Source organism: Taudactylus pleione, unplaced genomic scaffold (assembly GCF_031769625.1).
Source record: "Taudactylus pleione unplaced genomic scaffold, aTauple2 ptg000120l, whole genome shotgun sequence".
Classification (NCBI taxonomy): Eukaryota; Metazoa; Chordata; class Amphibia; order Anura; family Myobatrachidae; genus Taudactylus; species Taudactylus pleione.
The window spans coordinates 7,159,902-7,180,000 of NW_028284522.1; the positions used below are offsets into that span (position 1 = coordinate 7,159,902).

General features: G+C 48.4%; 1 protein-coding gene across 3 annotated transcripts in view; it reads right to left on the reverse strand.

The window, feature by feature from the left end:
- Positions 1–20,099, reverse strand: part of HLTF (helicase like transcription factor) — a 121,945-nt gene that overhangs the window by 33,759 nt on the left and 68,087 nt on the right. For all 3 annotated transcript variants that reach the window (XM_088472050.1, XM_088472049.1, XM_088472048.1), the window contains 5 exons: positions 14,859–14,947; positions 12,592–12,735; positions 5,354–5,486; positions 1,996–2,131; positions 1,189–1,368 (listed from right to left, as the gene is read on the reverse strand). In XM_088472050.1, the coding sequence (XP_088328176.1) occupies positions 1,189–1,368; positions 1,996–2,131; positions 5,354–5,486; positions 12,592–12,735; positions 14,859–14,947 (682 nt within the window). The remainder of the gene's footprint in view (positions 1–1,188; positions 1,369–1,995; positions 2,132–5,353; positions 5,487–12,591; positions 12,736–14,858; positions 14,948–20,099) is intronic.

Below are 20,099 nucleotides of genomic sequence, written 5' to 3' on the forward strand. Positions count from 1 at the left end.
GCAAACACTTTTGCAGGTATCTAGTGCATTTAGAATGCCAGGGTTGAGGTGTAAATCTGCGATGGTGAATAGTGATCGCCGGAGCAACAGACTCCAGAGCAGAAGTAAGGGAGGTATTGTATAGAGAAATGGCTTGTTCAGGGCAGGAGAGAGAGAGAGAGGATAGGGGAGAGAAGTGATTCAAGCTGGGAAGAAAAAGAAAGCCTAACCCTAATCTCCCCCTTCCCCGCTGCCTAAACCTAAGTCCCCCGAGGGGGTGCCTAACCCTAACCTCCCCCCGGGGGGTGCCTAACCCTGTCCCTCCCCCTCTCCTACCCTAACCATCCCGGGGGGGTGCCTAACCCTAAGTCCCCCCCAGGTGCCCTAAACCTAACCCTCCCACCCTGCGGCTGTCCGCTCGCGGCGCCCGGCATCCCTTCGATCGGGATGTCGTGCGCCGGTCTACATCTAGACGCCCGGCATTTCACCCTTGCCGGGATATGACAGTCGGGAGGCCGGCTGTCGGTATTAAGGCAGCCGGTTTCCCGATTGTATACCATCTTCTCCCCCCATTCTGCAGAACCCTGTGCAACTGCCATGTGTGAGAGGAGTTACCAAGTGTCCCATGAATGGTAAATCCCCCTCACAGGTGGAAGTAGAAATTTGATATTCAAGTATTCCGACAGTTCAGTACTTTCGCGCATCAAGTGCTGAGTAGAGCAGCTCTCCAATCAGGGCTCTTGAAGGTGGTTAAAACAATTATCAGTGATGTATTACAGTACAGTGACCTCACAGATTTTCCTGTGCACGTCTGTGTTGATCTTGGTGGTCATGAGGTGCTGGTGAAACCACCCACACTGCTGACTAACTCTGAAGATTGTGTCAGGTGTGAGATAGAGAAGGTCTCACATACAGTATGGCAGGGACCCCCGTACACCTCACTCCCACTGTATTGGTGGATTCCTCCTTTATAAAAGGTGACGAACAAAAGCTGAAAATAAAAACTAAACCACTATCAGCAGCTGTAGATTGCCCTGGCTCTTTGTGACTTCTATCCCCTAAAACACATGCAGGAAAGTTACAAGCTCTTTATGGTAAATACCACTATAGCAGCAGTAGTGCAGGTCTAGATTTTAAAATATAATATAAAAATATCAAAGTATGCATTGACCAAAGACATTCATGCTTTAGTTTAGGGATTTACTGTACCTGCCAATAACAGTTTTGCCTTCGTTCTTCATAGATTCATAGATCTGTCTTTCTTCTGTAGAAAGTTGAATGCGTTGGACATAAACTTTACGCTCCGGTAAGTGCAGCACAGGTTTCCCTTTGACTCGGGAGGTTTTTGTCCTCCTCAGAGTTACATTTTTAATGAGTGCTTGTAGTCGGCTAAAAAGAGAGAGACGTGCCATAGTTACCAGCAGTACTGATGCAAATTTAAATTAAGCAACGTGGTAGAACTGCAATTTTCTAGACTGCTCAACATAAATAATTTGTTTAATGGAACATTGAATATATTATGTTTTTACCATAAAAGAAACATTCCCTTAGAATGTTACATTCCAGAAATGCCTTCATTTAAAGTGACTATTAAATGTAAATCATCCTTTAGATTTAGATTACTTTAATTAATGGGGAAGTTTGCTTACCAGCATCTTGATGGTTTGCTTTAAAGACTTCCACAATCTGACATTACTATTTAGGAGATCTACACCAGCAGAGAATGAGTGACAGGATTGCTCTGCAGAACTAGTTTCTGGGGACTGATAGAGAGGTCACAGATCACAGCAGCTTTTCCACCTGTATCAGACCCCCATTAGGAGATTTCCTAAAGATATTGGAGGTGTCTACAACTGTGGGTACAGCAGTATGGAGGTAATGCTCTCGTTTAGGTAATTAACATTCTATTTACATCACTGCAGTGGAAAGTTAGAAACAATAGATTTCACCTAAATTAATGAACACTAAAATAGTGGGGATTAGTGAGCCTTTCAACAAGCACACGTGCTTTCTTACAGTAGTCCTCCCTGATCGCCCATGGTGACTGGTCTCTCAATTGTACGGTTCCACCACTCCCTGTCTGTGAACGGTTTCAGCTTCAGGAAAGACAGAATGGACCACAGATCCTTAAGGGAGTTCTGAATAGGGGTGCCTGTGTTATTAGATGAGAGAACATAGAAGTGGATGTAAATCATTCAGTAATGAGAAATTACTGAATAGTAAGAGTACTTATGACAAATTACATCAAAAAGTCACATGCAGAATTGCTGGTAATACTCCATTTACATATTAAAGCTGGATATAGGCGAGTTTGACCAATGAATAAATGATTAAGGGAATTCTCTTGTTTAAGAGGCAGGAGTAGACATCGGATACATCACAGCAAATTTGGAGACCTGCATCAACACTATTATATATACTTTAGAAATACATTTTTGGTTTAAAGATTAAATGGTTAGAACATTACAACCAAACAACAGGAGAGAAGAGGTGCAGACATTACCAGTCACTGAATGCACAAAGCCAGCAAATGAACACACAAGTCCAGTAAATCAACAATGTGACTTGCTTTAATACAACAAAGACAAAAGATCAATTTACATGGATGGTACGTTAGTAATGCATAAAACCTGAAACTGTTCATTAACTGATAATGTACGTTCCCTGGGTGATTCACCCTACCACTGATTAAGCATTGTCAAACTGCCCTTAAACTTAGAAGCGATAGCACGGACAAATGATTTTTATTTGTGTTTTTTTTCTGTAGTGATGAAGTTATAATGTGAGCAAAGAGAAGATTTTGCCATAAGGAACAATGGGCCTGATTCAGAGCCGGACGCTCTGACCAGAGTGCTCGCTCTGAATCAGGGCCCTCTTACCTAACATTAGAGCGGCCTCATGGACGCTCGCATAGCTGTGGGTTACCACCCACAGCTATAGCGAGCGTCCATGATGATGGTCGCGATGGTCAAGACCATCACGACCATCGGGCTTGCGACGAGACCCTGCGGTAGGGTTTCGCTGCCGCAAGCCCTGGAGTGATTTTGGCTCTATCAGAGCCAAAATCACTCCCACTGACATCACTACTGATGTCAGTGGGGCCGGACTCAGACGGTAGGCGTTCCCATGGGAACGCTTCCGTCTGGCAGCCACGCCCCCGGCACGCCCACCAAAGGGGGCGTGCTGTCACTCACCATCGACAGCACGCCCCCTTTGGTGCGAGATCCCGAGCGACGGATTCCCCGTCGCTCGCCGGGTCTCGCGCATGCGCACTTAGGCACCATCGACCCGCTTGCGAGCGGGTCAGAATCAGGCCCAATTTTTACTGCAACTACCCTGTTTTGTTTCCAGTTAAATATACTGTCACCTCTGTTACCTCCCCATGGTCAAATATAGGGGCTAATTCAGCATTGCACCGTAGGGCAATCTTTTATGCAGATTCCCGATAATCTGCACATGTGCAAGGACCCATTCTATGCATGTGCAGAACGGGTCCTGCATGATCATACGCAGCCCCCGCTATGTCTCTGACTGACTGGAAGAGGCATTTAAGGGGTGGTAAGGGGGGTGGGGGGCGTTCCCGGAAATGGGGGCGTCGGGCCAGTTTTCCGGGAGTGGCAAAGCCAGGGGCCTTCCACGGACACAGTTTCCTGGTCTTACTCAGCTGGCCGACACCGTCCACCCTCGCGACAGATGGTCGCGATGGTTATCCCAGCCTGCGACCTTGGTCGCAGTGCTGGGATCGCAAATGCAGCAGGGGGTGTCAGACACGTCCTGCTGCATTTGCAAGGATGGAATTGCGAAGCTGCTTGCGTGCCGCTTTGCAATTCCTTCCTGTGCTGAATCATCCCCATAGATCTAGTCTGAAGAGGTGGAACTGAGCCTGAGGGGTGAAGTTTTCCAAGGGGTTCTGACAGTGAGATTTAAAACAGCAATAATATTCAATGTAAAATGAGAAGTGTTTTGCATTTAAATATTATTGCCCTTTTAAATCTCGCATTGGAGAACCCCTGACAAGCAGTAGCTTTGGAAACAAAATGATAATAAACAAAAACAGGTCTAAAATAGTAAAGCTGGCCACACATCTTAAGATTATCTGTCCAACCAGCCAACTAGTTGATTGGTTGGAATGAAAATCTGGTAACGTATGGGAGTAACTGATAATCAGCAATTTGCTCCTTAATGCCAGAAAACATGAAAAGGGTCGTTCAGACAAGTTTGTGAAATGTTTGATCTAAACAATTTGTTCAAACAACAGTTTAGAACTCAAAGGGCAAAAATATGCTCAATCACAATGTAAATTATAGTATCAATGTAGGCACCACTACTTCCTGGCAGAATTACTACCCATCACTTTTAATTTAGTAGGACACACAGAATGACACCTAATGGTAAAAGTCTTCTCTTGTCTGTAAGAAACAGAGCTCTCTGCCTTTATAATTACAAAGGGTGATCTAGAAAAAGTAATCGATTGGTATTGTTATAATTCAGGCTCCACAGTAAAAAATGTGCCCAGAAAAAGTCACAGTGAGGTGCCTAGGTTTGACAGGGATCCTAAAAGGCCCAAAAAATATATTATGCACTTGGTATCACAAATCCAATGACAGTGCACATTTGCACCAGCCCTATCCCTAGTGCAATAGATCAGTCTGTAAAAAGGTGTAATTACGCTCCATTACAATACAGTTATGCTTCTTCAGGTCACAACTGAAATGCATTTGGCTTGCATACGATTCTGCATCGTCCGTAGAATACAATTAAATTTGGAGCATGCTTAGAGCGAAAACATTTATGATACGCTTTGCATATAGACTTCTGTTTAACTCTGCATCTGTCCCAGTAAGATCATTAATCTCTGTGGAGTGCATACTGTCCCATTACCAAATCATGATCTGTGGGGGGGGGGGGGGGGGGGGGGAGAGACACAGAATTACCGCAGTTGTAATCAGTGCTGCACATGCACCGTTCTTGTGACTGTAACGGCGTATGCGCAGCACTGATTACAGCTGCGGTAAGGTAGAGCAGATAGATACTTTTCCCTATTTTCTTGAAAAGCTGTCATCGCAAAAATGACAGCTTTTCGGAAGAGATACTTTTGGAGAGGAGGAATGATGAATTCCTCTGGTGATTAGGTAGAACGCCATGCGAATTCTAAACCTAATTACCTCTATCGATTTTTAGTTATCATGAATAGGCCCCTGTGTCTGTTAAAATACTTGTGACTGCTAATGTAGATATTTTGCAGTTAATCATGTACTTTTCTATTTCTTCCCTAGCTTTGCTGGTTGTCTCCTCTCCTTGTAAAAGGAAAGAGGAACTTTGATTCAGCACCCAAAACATCAATTTCACTGATGACCACAAAAATAGGTTTTACCTGTCAGCACCCATCTTCTCTCTGCATCAAGGCTGTGAACAGCTTTTGTCTGCTGTGCATTTGGATTTCGGATAGTGTGCCCCTCATCCAACACCACCCTAAGCCATTTTATTCTGTGCAATGGATTCTCATTCTGAAAACAATTAGCAATACCTGTTAAGCAGCAACATAACAGATGTGTCCACATACATCTTACCTCCGTGCACTACAAGTCGCGTTACACAACACGTGAGCGAGGTGCAACTCTGTGGCGCCCGACGTCTGTTTGTACGACTTTTTCCCTTCAAATGCGTTTTATTCACAAACCACTTTTTTTATTGCTTTCCCTTAAAATGCATCTTATTTTCAAAGTGATGCGAATAGTTAAGCACAGGCAGCTTCTGCTGATTAAAATGATATGCGGCATGCCTATATTGTGTGCGCGGCTTCAGGTGTATCTGCATGCAAAATACTATGTTACATTGTCAGCGGCTGTAATGTAGCATTTTGCATGCAGATTCACCCGCAGTTGCACACAGAATAACAAGAGATATGGTAAGAACTTACCTTTGTTATCTCTGTTTCTACGAAGTCCATAGGGTCCACAGGGCTGACCTTGGGGTATAGGTTGGGAACCAAATCCGGGCACCACGCAGTTAAAGCTTTTAGCTCCCAGGATGCACTTGGGTCCACTCTCCCTATAACCCCGCCCCCCAGCTAGAGGCACCTCAGTTTGTAAGTAGCCAAAGGCCGGAGGAGGAGAGAAAAAGAGAGAGAAAACTGGAACACTCTAGAACCATACTCACAGAAAAGGAGACGGGAAACCGGTGACCAGTAACACAGCCCATATGAAGCCAGGTGCGTCAGGGCGGGCGCCCTGTGGACCCTATGGACTTCGTAGAAACAGAGATAACAAAGGTAAGTTCTTACCATATCTCTTGTTTTCTACTTCAGGGTCCATAGGGGGTCCACAGGGTTGACCTTGGGGATGTCCCAAAGCAGTTCAACCAAGGGTGGGGACGCTCCTGTGCTGAGAGGAGAAACCGTCGCCAAGAAGGAAGCATCCTGAGAGGCAAAGGAAACCAATGCCTAGAACCTTAAAAAGGTATGGACAGAAGACCACGTGGACACCTAGTAAGGCAAAACAGCCGAGGCGCCACAACGAGCCGCCCACGAGGGTTACATGGCCCGAGAAAAAACAAGCCTCAACGACAGAAATGCCCACCCATGGGTAGGCCCCTGAGGAAGACATACGAGGCCATCCAGCCAACATTTCATTATAGGCCGGCCATCGTTTCCTGTGAAAACCAGAAACCACAGACCACTAATAAGGAGTCCGATTACCATAAGGAACTTGAACGGATCACATAAAGCCAAAGAGGCCGGACCACAGTCAATGAGGCCACACCAGCCGAGAGGACTGGGAACTGAATGGCCGTACCATAAGTTCCAGAATAATATGGAACCTAAAAACCACTCTAAGAAGAAACACAGGGCGAGAGCAACTCACACCCTGACATGATGCCCTCCAGAAGAGGGAGCCACATGAGAACGCTCCTAATTCAGACACTCTCCTGGTTGATTTAAACACCCTGAGAGAGAGAGCTTAAACAATAGACCATGTATTGGCTATCACAACTAGCGGTTCCATTGACTGTCCCCGGAGGGAACAAAGAACCACTACTAACTCCCCAGGAGTCCCTAGGGAGGACAAGTGGAGGCATAATCCAGAAAACACTCCAAAGGATGAACTGGATACCAGAGCGGAGCAATTCCATATCTTAACCATACCGACAGTGTAGAGATCCGCACTGTCAGAAAGGCCAAGGGTGAAACCCAAGCCAGCCGGAAGGAATGCCAGAATATCTGGAAATCCTGGACACCGGAGGATCGTATCGACAGGTACGATACCATAAGAATTATGTATGCCACACTCCGTGGCAGATCCCAGCAAAGTCTGGCCTATCTGCTCTAAACATCTCAATGAAGACAGAGCCAGGGAAGCCCTAGGACCACAGTAGGGGCGCAGTCAAAGACAAACGATCCAGGTCCAGGGAAAAACAAGAACCCTGAGACAACAGGTCCAGATAGTGAAGCAGTAGGAACGGAGCATCGATGAGGAGACTCCGAAAATCTTAGTACCAGTGATGTCTGGGACGAACTGGAGCCCCCAGAAGGAAAGCCCCTCCGTCTCGAATTAAACTTCCGAAGACCTCGAGGAAGATGGGAGACCGGAGGACACCGGTACACAAAGTGGAAGGACCACTTCACTGACAAAGAGTCACTGAAGGTAGCTTCAGTACTCCTAGAGCTGGACTGTAACACCGGTAATGTGTGATTGAGTCAGAAGGCCATGAGGATCAATCCCCTCAGGGAGGCCCCCTCTGCTCACCAGGAGTTGAAACCTCTCTTGGAGAAGAGACTAGTCCCCGGGATGCACGTCGTGACGGCTGAGGAAGCCTGCTTCCCAATGGAGAGCTCCGGGAATAAACATTGCAGAGTTGACCAGGAGAAGACCCTTGGACTATGTCAGAATGGATGACATTCCAGACATTGCCACCCAACTACCAGTGTTGCCTAGATGGAAGCCACTGTTGTGACACTGTCGGACTGAACCTATTCAGGTTTACCGTGACATATGGGTTAGGCCAGAGTGAAAGTCCAAGACAGCCTAAAGTATCAACAAGTTAAGTGGCAGGGCAGAAGCGACAGACGTCCAACTGCCCCGAAACGAATGCGGACCAGACACTGTCTATAGCAAAGAACACCCTGGACGAGATGGCCATAGCCACCCGGACAGAGACCAACTCGCCTCCGGAGAAAGTATCATCGTTCGAACAGCGATCCGATGGAAAAAACTCGATCCATCTGGAGGGGAGTCAATTATGGCAAGGCCTGGAATGGAACTGAGCACATTCCACCCTACCAAAAGGTAGACACTCTGGTAGACCGCGCATCACAAAGAGTAATGACATATGTCGACTGCGTAGATATCCGCACACTCCAAGCTGAAGAGTGGAGATCTTGTCTTACGCCAGAAAAATTCTCAGATTCTGAGAATCCAGCAGTGCTCCCAGATGAAGAAAACCCTGTGAGGAATGCAGGGAGGACTTTTTCTCCGTTGACTAATTATCTGTGCCGAGAAGAAGCCACGGTTATCCTGACCTGGCGGTAAGGTACCTTGGTGATCCTGCTAAAAGCAGGAGACCATCCAGAGAAAGGAGCATTCGGATACACTGAACAGGTGAACTGTCAGAAAATCCATAAAGCTGGTAAACCCCGGTGGAGTTGAGGACAGCCCCAAAAGGCAGAGCCCGAAACTTACAAGTGTTGCTGTGGCACAGCAAACCTGAACCCATGCTGATGAGAGGGCTCTGTATGTACCCGTAGGTACGTATCCTGAATACTCAGATATACCATAAAATCCCCAGGTTCCAAACGTCGGATGATGGAGCATGGACGATTCCACCTGAGTCAAGGCACCGTTGGAATCTGATTCAGGGATTTGAGACAGAGTATAGGCAAAGGAGGACCAGTCGGTCACTGCCCCAGAAAGAAAGTAGAACAACCAGTCCCTCACTGAGATAGTGAGGTTGGCCGAAATAGCTCTGCTTACCACAAAGACTGTATAGCTTTCTGGGATTGTAAGGCCCTGATCGGGTCTGAAGAAGGGCCCGTGTAACAATGCCTGTGAGGAGGCCGCCTGAGCAATGAGAGGCCGTTGAGAATCAGTACCTCACTCTGGAATTCCCCAGATGTAGACCTGTCCCGTCAGGCTGAAGGTATATCCTCAGGTGTAGAAACAGGGTCGTCCGGAAGTCCAGGACTGCTCGGTACTGGATATGGTGGCCCCCATGGAGGCCGACAGCCTAGGGAAAAACAGGCCTTTAGGCTGACCCTGAGGACAAAAAGACTTAACAGAGTTAGTCCGAATGTAGTGGGAGTAGCTAAAGACGGTATCTCTCCATTAGTGATACTGCCAATGATGCAACGATCTTGTCAAGGTCAGGACCAAGCAAGATCTTCCCCATGGAAGGAGTCTGCACCTCTGCTTTCCCATAACGCAGCCATAGGGTATTGCGGCAGATACAGTCGCCGCCGAAACCCTGAAAGTTAGAAGACCGGCATCCAATGTAGGTAATCCCACATATGACCACTGCATATTTTATGTGAGCGGCAAAAGATATTTGAACCCCAGACGTGTTGGAGGGGAAAAACGTCACAAAAGCATCACCATGCGATGGCCATGGTAGGACGGGCAATAGGCCCTGAAAACGAGTACATCGATTTCAGGCAAAGTTACCACCTACGGATCCGTAAAATCCGTCCAGGCCGGGACGGGAGGCGTATTAATGCCTGTAACCCGACGATTAACATACAAATCCATCCCAGAAGGGGATTTCCATTACTTGTGAGGACCCCCAGGGAATGGGAAACAGGAGGCCTTTGTGACTCCTCATGTCGCCAGACTCCCGCTATGAGATCCACCCGCTGGGCAGAAAACGGGAGATGTATGATACAGGTGCAGGATCGACATTCTCTATATCCAGAATGAACCTGGCCACCAGCCCCAAAGCAGAGATAATAATACTTGAAATCGGCTCCCCCCATGTGAGAGGGAAAGAGCCGAATACACCATCCAGTACACGGCAGAGCCACTGGGAAGTAACCACAGGTCGTATATCACGCCAATTAGTATTTCGTATAAAACGACATCCACCAGGGTGGCCGTTGTGAAAAACCCTGGCGGGGAGCGATAGTCTGTTGCACAGGGGTAAATTGCAAGAAATTGCGAAATACCCCGAGTTCAAAAGGGCAGTATGGTGAAGTAACTCCAAGCGAGTCACGACAATGGGGCCCGCCCGGCGATCCTCAAAGGAGAGAATCCTGAGAAATAAACCGCCCTTTAAGGGGGTCGTGCAAGGGGCCCGGCACCAGATGGTGCCGCATACATAAACCTTTCTGAGTTAAAATCCTCCGCACTACTACCTGCAGGCTATGACTTGAGGGATAGTAATAATGGGTGCAGTATCGTGTGCAATCTCCTGGTCAGATATATCTGACTATCTTGACGGAAATATTAAGCAGCGCCATACCGGTCCTGACTAACGCTAAGAGTAGCTGCAGGGACCCATTATCAGCGTATGCAACTCACAGTTCCATCTAAAATATGGCAACGTGCAGCACGCAACAGTATGTGACAAACCACACAGATATTAACAAGTATATATATGTGAGGTCTCAGAACCACCCCAGGCACACCTGTATTAGGGCAGATAAAGAAAAGGGATAGATATACACTGACAGGTGAGAAAAGCAGACAGTCAGCACTAGCATAAGTCACATACAATGCAGAAAAATATATATACATACATTTGCATGACATATAATATACTGCACAATGTCGCTACATTCAACTGCCCAGATTCAGTGTCTGGGAAGGCTATAGCGCTGTGTACACTCACCCAAAATGGCCAGGTACGCAGGGGGACTGGGCTCACTGTCATCCTAAGAGTTCTGCAGCACCACAGAGAGAAAATGGCCACTGGAGACCTCAGAAGAAGCGTGGCCCGCGGAGGAAGCAGCTCAGCGACGCCAGACTGTAGCATTGAAAGGCGCGCTGAGCTGAGGGGAGGAGCCGCTAGACAGGGAAGGCTTCCTCCCCTGGCTAGCAATTAACCCCCCGGGATGCCGGCTCCCGCTGCCGCTATAATCCCTGGTGGGCTGTGGACACGCGGGGTATGCCTCCAATGAGGGGGAGCCCGCCGCCACCGCTAGCGCCTCCGGTCTGTCCCCAGAGACCGGAGGCATAAGGCTGCATGTACATGCGGGTCACCGCAAGCGGTGACCACGCAACTTACCTGTCTTCGTCGATCCGGCAGCAGCCCAGGGATTCCTCCAGAGTCCGGCTAGTACAGACTCTGGGGTCCCGCTGCGATCCCCAGATCTGTACTGGCGTCGCAGCGCCGGCAGGGTGTAGGAGCGGCAGCTTAGACGTCCATTGGACAGTCTGATGCTGCCGCTCTGAAGAGTAGTAAAAAATAATAAAAAAACTCTGCAATAACGGTGACCCGACTCCCCTTGGGCACCAACTTAAACTGAGGTGCCTCTGGCTGGGGGGCGGGGTTATAGGGAGAGTGGACCCAAGTGCATCCTGGGAGCTAAAAGCTTTAACTGCGTGGTGCCCAGATTTGGTTCCCAACCTATACCCCAAGGTCAACCCTGTGGACCCCCTATGGACCCTGAAGTAGAAATAGGCATGCCGCATATCATTTTAATAAGCTGCTTCTGTGACATATTCACATCACTTTCCTATTAAGTCAAAAGGTCACAAAAAGATGCTCAGAGTTACCGAGTCGCATCACAGCATGGCGCGACTAGAAGGGCTGTATGAGGACACGTCTGTATTTAATTTGTAAAACTAAAAAAATGTTTAACTTACTGGACTGTTGCTGACTTATACATCAAGGAATCGGTATGCAATACCGCCAGATGTATTGCCAGCGGACTAAACACGGACGCTGGAAGCCTGAACCGTCAGGATCCTGACTGGGGCTGGTATGTATCCTAACCCTCCCCCCCCAACCCTCCCTTAGTGGTGCCTAACCCTAACCTCCCCCCCGTTGGTGCTTGACCCTAACATCCCTCAGTGATGCCTATCCTTAACCCCCCCTTCCCGCACCCTAAACCTCACCCTTCCGGGGGGTGTCTAACCCTAACCTCCCCCTAGCCTAAACCTCTCCCTGAGGGGTTGCCTAACCCTAAGTCCCCCGGGGTGCCTAAAACTAACCCGCTCCCCCGCGGCTAACAGTCCCCGCTTACCTTAGTTCAGGATGCCTGGCATCAGGATTTCGGCATCTGGCTAAAGATAGGAGTCGGTATTTAGACGCCTATCTTTAGTAGAGTGTCAGGCTTCCGGCGTCGGGATTCCGGACGCCACTAAATTAATTGCATACCTACATCAATGCATATAAATGTAATTATTCATTAAGATGTTGTGGAACACTAAAGAGTACTAACAATTAAGCACAGGAACAGAATTTAAAACCCACATCTAATTACCATAAGGTCTGCTTTACAGTTAGAAACTGGTTGGTTGCTTCAATAATAGGTTTCAATAATGTATTGCAGTTACCTCTGTATACACCGGTTCTGAAATACAGTATGTTCCATCAATTGTAAAATGCTTAGATACATTGTACTTTGTAGCAAATCTAGTGGATTTATTGCATATTTTACACTTCTCAATGTATACTTACCCCATAATCATAATTAACTACACTGTAAGTAGTGAGCACAACATCCTGCTGAGAGAGAATGTCTGGATCTTTGCTGCGTTCAGGCCCATAATACACATAGATACTTAAATCCACATCTGCTTTGACATGCTGCTCAAACTGATCCTGCAAATAATACACAATTAGTGAATCCCCAACTGCCTTGTCTTATATAAAACTTAAACAGTGATATTATAATAATTTCTGATAATAGTCATGAATTATTAAAACACTTAGGTTGCACATGTCATAGCAATTTTGTTTTTCTTTTTCTTGGGAAGGGGGGGTGGGGGGTGGGTTCTACTTAAATTTATAGGGGGACACAGAAATGACTGAACATCTTCCTTCTTGCAAACTCCCTCAGGTCCCATAACCCTTCAGTTGCAATGGATCAGCCTTGGGACAAATTTACCAGTTCCATCCATCGCTGGAGGGACTGGACAGTCTTTGAAATCAGAAATAAGGCTCTGAAGAAGTGAATCAGTGACATCTGTTCTAGGTTCCCTTGTAGTATCCTTAGTGAAAAGAACTACTCCTATCATGGACAAAGAGGTGCCTGTGACAAATCATCCAGTAGTGCACATATATGTAAGGAGCAGCTAGGAAAGGAGCCAGCAACATGTAAACCATAGCAAAGGTAAGTATTAGGAATGTCTCTGTGGTTGCAGGGTCAAGGGAAGGCTTTCTCCCTGTTAATTTTTTATCCAAGATGGTACAGAGGAAGAAAAAAAACAGTTGTAATATATGTCAGTAGTCTAGGTAGGGAATGAGTCATTAGAGGGCCAACTGCAACCCCATGACTATAGCAAACACAAGGAACAGAAGGCAGTCTAAAGCTCTTAAACGGTAATGAAACACAGGCAGCGTTTAGCATTATAGACAAGTAGGGAAGGATAAATTTGCATCTCTTATGTCTAGAAATTATTTTATCTTTAGAACCTGCATTGACTGATATCACTGATATATCCAAAAATGCTCCATAGGCAGTAAGGTGTTTAGAGGGAATCTGTATGAAATCACGGCACTGGGCATGCCTGCTGTCAATATACAGACAGCAGCATCCCGATGCTCAGGATCCCGGTAAGTATGTTAAACGCTCCCCTTCTCCCCCTAAGCCTCCTTTTGTGTATCCTACAGTAACCCTCACCCCCCCAGCCTAACCGTTAGTGCCTAAACCTAATCCTTCCCCCTTAGTGCCTAACCCCCCAGTGGTGCCTAACCCTAACCTCCCCCTCCCCAGTTTAACCCCCCCATGAATTTTGTCAAAAATCTATTCCAGGTCTCCATTTGCAGAACAGCCATACTGGTGCTCGTCACTGGTCTGTTGGTAACCCGGTAAGATTATACAGAAAGATCAGAACAGGCACGCTCAGGATCCTGTATAGACTTTCCTTTCTCAGCCAATGCTTGTGGAGAACAAGAGTAACAACTTGGACCCTGATTCAGAGCCGGACGCTCTGACCAGAGCGCTCGCTCTGAATCAGGGCCCACCTCCATAATTATGGAGCGTCCTCCTGGACGCTCGTATAGCTGTGGGTCACCACCCATAGCATATACGAGCGTGCAGGTTGATGGTCGCGATGGTCTTGACCATCGCCACTGCGAGCCGAAGCCACAAGGCCAGGAGTGATTTTGGCTCTATCAGAGCCAAAATCACTCCCACTGACATCACTAGTGATGTCAGTGGGGCCGGCTTCTGACGGTAGGCGTTCCCTTGGGAACGCCCCCGTCTGGGAGGCATGCCCCCGGCACGCCCACCAAAGGGGGCGTGCTGTCAATCAACATCGACAGCACGCCCCCTTTGATCAGACACAACGAGCGAAGGAAAGTCCTTCGCTCGTCGCGTCTCGTGCACGACGGAGCTCCCTCCGTCGTGCACATGCGCAGTGCACACCATCGACCCACTTGCGAGCGGACAGCCGCTCGCGAGTGGGTCTGAATCAGGCCCTTGGTCTTAAATGCCCACGCAGGGGAGATTCTCCAGTTTGTTAATGTTCGGCGTCATAGGAAATGGCTAACTTTGTAGACTTAAAATGTAAGTTTAGAAGAAACTATACAGCCTCAACACAAAATAAACATTACCTATTTATCTGTAGTCTGTTTACATGTATTTAATGTGCATTATTTTCAGATTGCAAAAAGGTATAGAAACAGCTCATTCAGTCCTAAAACACAATGGTCACAAAATACCTAAGTTTTTGCACATTCATAATAAAGAAAAGAAAAAATTCAGTAAGAATCCCACATACAATCCAGTTGCTCAGGACAGACAGCGGACATATGATCAGAGTTGTTCTTGGACGATCGCCTGGATCACAATTTGAAAACGCAGTTTTACCTGGAGAAGAAACAGAAGCTGAAAAACCTTTTAAGTATTTTATGTCCAAAACAATCTGTCTTTCAGAGACAATGTAATCTTTAGCTCATGCGGTTACCACTACAAACACATAACAATTCTTTCAGTTATGGAGGCAGATAAACGGGATTACAGTAATTGTTCATACAAGCCAAGCAGTAGTATAACCTATGGCTTCGTATTCACATAGAGGAGAAGACATCACTATCCAACCATTCAATGACACTAACCTTCTACATAGATTACATGAATTTGGGGCCAAATATATATAATATGCGGCCCACACCCCTGCCACGATCGGAGCTCAGCTCCGATCGGGCAGTGTTTACTTTATTTAAAACTGCGCTGGTCTCTGAAGCGATCAGAGACTAAAGAAGCCTCTGATCGCTTCAGAGGCCATCGTTCCCAGTGATGCAGAACGCGGGTGACGTCACCCGCGATGAGAGGAGCCTGCGCCAGCCGATATGGATCCAATTAGATCCCGTCAGCATCTACACAGGCCAGTAGGAGTGATGATGGCGTGGACTGGAGCGGTGCCCATCGGCCATAGTGAAGAAAGGTAAGTACTGCACAGGTGAGTGGGGCCTGTTCTATACTGGGAGGGGGCACAGCATAAGGTGCACTACTAGGGGCATTGCTGGAGGCACAGAATAAGGTGCACTACTAGGGTCACTGCATAAAGGGGCATTACTGGGGTACAACATAAGGGGCACTACTAGGGACATTACTGGGGGCACAACATAAGGGGAACTACTAGGGACATTACTGGGGCACTGCATAAGGGGCATTATTGGGGGCTCTGCATAAGGGGCACAACTTCAGGGGCATTGCATAAGGGGTTCTAATACAGGGGGGAATTGCATAAGGGGCACTGCATTGGTTTTTAGTAATAATAAACCTTTTAAAATTGCATATAAGACTTTTTTTGTTGTTGCGGCCCATTAGACCTTCAATATTCGGCCCGGTTTGTATTTTGAGTTTGACATGCCTGCACTAGATGATATGTCATCCGATCCGGCAGATTGAATGACATATCGTCCACATCGGCCATTGTGTACCAGCTATGTTACTGACGAAATGTGCTCCCGCGCATCGTCAGCGACATAGTCTGTCGGACCGACAGGCAATATAGTCAGCGGGGGCCATGCTGCTGAATGCAGCATGGCCCCCCTTCATCGCTCCTGGCATCAGCAAGTGTGTATGCACTTGCTGATGCCAGGACCCCGCCAGGTCCCGTTGTTAGCAAGATCGTGCTGGGTACACATCGTTTAGGGTGCACCCAGCATTATAGTTGACAATGTCTTAAGGTTTCTCAGGAGCATAGTGACAGGGCATGAAATGTTCCCACCTCACTGATACTCAAGAGTATCATTTTATCTGCACAGAATATGGCTAGAGTCATGCTGGCATGCTAAACTGCAAATATGGAGGAAACGATTCAGCTAAACATAAGCCACATAAGAGATATATGTTGTTTATTCAGATATATGTTTCAATTGCAATTGTGTTTACAATACAGGTAACCATTAAAAGCTCTTCAAAAGCTGTTAAATATCTGCTTAGACATGTATACATTATAGCCTGTAAGTATTGGAATAAATCTGTTATATTTCTTAATTAAGTGTATTTTATTGGTTTTCGATAAAACAAAAACTAACTATAGAAAACAAAAAAACAGCAGTACAGAAAATATGAGATATGGTAAGAACTTACCCTTGTTATCTCTATTTCTACGAAGTCCATAGGGTTCCACAGGATACCTTGGGGTATAGGTGTGACGTCAGTCGCAGGGCACCAAAGAGTTAAGCTTTCAGCCTCCCAGGATGCACTAGGTCCCCCTCCTATACCCCGCCCCCGGGCCAAGGCACCTCAGTTAGTTACCAAGCCATAGGCCGGAGGAGGAGAAGGAAGAGAGAGAACAAAGATCTGGACACATACAAGAATCACATTCTCACCAGAGGGAGACGGAAAACCGGTGACCAGAGCAAAGCCCATCTGCAGCACAGGTGCGACAGGGCGGGAGTCCTGTGGAACCCTATGGACTTCGTAGAAATAGAGATAACAAGGGTAAGTTCTTACCATATCTCATATTTTCTACTTCAGGGTCCATAGGGTATCCACAGGATACCTTGGGGATGTCCCAAAGCAGTATCCTTTAAGGGTGGGGACGCTCCTGTGCAGAAAGGAGAATCCGCCGCCCGAAGGAAGCATCCTGAGAGGCGAAGGTGTCAAACCTGTAATACCTCACGAAGGTATGGACAGAAGACCACGTAGCAGCCTTGCAGATCTGACCTGCCGAGGCACCACGTCGAGCTGCCCACGAAGGACCCACAGACCTAGTGGAATGAGCCTTCAGAGAAGGAGGGACCGGTAGGCCTTCATGAAGATAAGCTTCAGAAATAGCCATACGGATCCAGGCTGCCAAAGTTTGCTTTGAAGCAGGCCAACCCTTTTTACGGAAGCCAAAGAGGACAAACAAAGCGTCCGACTTCCTAAACGAAGAAGTGCGGTCAACATAAGTCCTTAAGGCCCGCACAACATCCAAAGAGGCCTCACCCACGGAAAGACCCGGTGAGTTAAAGGCCGGAACAACTATTTCCTCGTTAATATGAAACTGGGAAACAACTTCGGGAAGAAACTCGGGCCGAGTGCGGAGCACTGCCCTGTTCCCATAAAAAAACCAAGAAAGGGGGTCTACAAGAAAGAGCCCCTAACTCAGAAACACGTCTGGCCGAAGCAATGGCCAGAAGGAAAACAGTCTTAGCTGTTAGCCATTTAAGATCCACTGAGCCCAGTGGTTCAAACGGCGGTCCTTGGAGAGCCCTCAGGACCACAGCCAAATCCCAAGGCGCCACAGGTGGAACAAAGGGCGGCTGAATGCGGAGAACACCCTGCATAAAGGTGCGCACATCCGGGATTGTAGCAATCCTACGGTGAAACCAGACAGATAGGGCCGAAACCTGTACCTTCAAAGAAGCAAGGCGAAGCCCATGATCTAGTCCCGCTTGCAGGAAGGCGAGAATCCGAGACAGACGAAACTCCCGCGGTGCATAACCTCTCGGTCGACACCACTGGAAGAACGTATGCCACACGCGATGGTATATCCTCGCGGAAGACGGTTTCCGAGCTCGTAACATGGTACGCACCACAGAGCTGGAAAACCCCCGGGACCTCAGCATGGCCGTCTCAACAGCCACGCCGTCAAAGACAGCCGAGTCAGGTCCAGGTGAAGGCAAGGACCCTGAGACAGAAGGTCCGGTCGTAGCGGCAACCGCAGAGGACTGTCCACGGACAGACCCTGAAGGTCTGAGAACCAGTGCCGTCTGGGCCACGCGGGAGCTATCAACAGGAGCGTCCCTCCTTCCTGTTTGAATTTCCGGATTACCCGTGGAAGAAGGGAGACCGGAGGGAACAGGTATGCGAACCGGAACGTCCACCGGACGGACAGAGCATCCACCAGAGACGCCCCTTCGTCTCTTGTGCGAGACCCGTACACCGGCAACTTGTTGTTGTGCCGGGACGCCATGAGGTCGATTTCTGGAAGACCCCACCTGTCCACCAGTAGTTAAAAAACGTCCGGGGGCAGGGACCATTCCCCCGGATGAACGACCTGGCGACTTAGAAAGTCCGCCTCCCAATTGAGCACTCCCGGGATGAAGACCGCTGATATGGCCGTAAGATTGCGCTCCGCCCAAACCAGGATCCGAGAGACCTCTACGAGAGCCGCCCGACTGCGAGTTCCTCCTTGCCTGTTTATGTAGGCCACGGTGGTAGCATTGTCCGACTGGACCTGCACCGGGCGACCCTGGAGAAACCGCTGTGCCTGCTGGAGAGCATTGAAGACCGCACGGAGTTCCAAGATATTTATTGGAAGCTCCGCTTCTGTCGGCGTCCACCTGCCCTGGAACAAGTGTGGACCCGAAACTGCTCCCCAGCCCCGAAGACTGGCGTCCGTTGTCAACAGGACCCAATTTGGAACCCAGAACGGACGTCCCTTGGTGAGGTGGGTCGTCTGTAACCACCACGTAAGGGACAGGCGAACCTCCTGGGTGAGCACAATCGTCTGGGACTTCAGAGACTGAGTCAGCCCGTTCCACTTGGACAGGATCAGGTGCTGCAGAGGTCTGGAGTGAAACTGGGCGTATTCCACCATGTCGAACACCGACACCATGGAGCCCAGTAACCTCATCGCCGAGTGTAAGGACACCCGGCGGCTGTGCAGACAACTGCGCACCCTTGACTGTAAAGCAGAGATCTTGTCCTCCGTCACGAAGATCCTTTGCTGTCCCGAGTCCAATAAGGCTCCAAGATGCAGAATCCTCCGAGACGGGATTAGAGTGGACTTCTGCCAGTTGATTAGCCAGCCGTGCCGTTGCAGCAGTGCAATGGTCAGGTCCAAGTGGCGTAACAGGAGCTCTGGAGATCCTGCCACCAATAACAGGTCGTCCAAATACGGCAACATGCGGACTCCCTGCAGCCGCAGAGAAGCCGCCATGACCGCCATCACCTTGGTGAAAACACGTGGTGCTGTTGCCAGGCCAAAAGGTAACGCCCGAAACTGGAAGTGGTCGCTGCTGATTGCAAACCTGAGGAACTGTTGATGGCGCCAAAGAATAGGGACATGCAGGTAAGCGTCCTGTATGTCCAATGACACCAAGTAGTCCCCAGGTTCCAGCGCCAGAATGATGGACCGTAGGGTCTCCATCCGAAACTTCGGGACCCGCAAAGACTTGTTGAGTGCTTTGAGGCTGAGAATCGGACGATATGACCCATTGGGTTTCTGTACCAGAAATAGATTTGAATAGAAACCCTGGCCCCTCTGGGAGAATGGAACCGCCACTATAACTCCAGCCTGGAGCATAGTGTGCAATACCTTCCGCAGCTCCGTAGCCTTGTTCCGGTCTGATGGGAGACCCGTGGTGAAGAAGCGAGCCGGGGGTCTGTGCCGGAAGGAGAGGGCGTATCCGTGGGAAACCACCTCCAGAACCCAAGTGTCTGTCGTAGTGGTCGACCAACACTGGGCGAACTGTAGCAGGCGGCCTCCCACCCTGGGATCCCCCAAAGGGAGGCCCGGACCGTCAGGCCGCAGGCTTGTCATCTGGCTTGGGGGCCGGACGTCTGGTACTCCATGCCT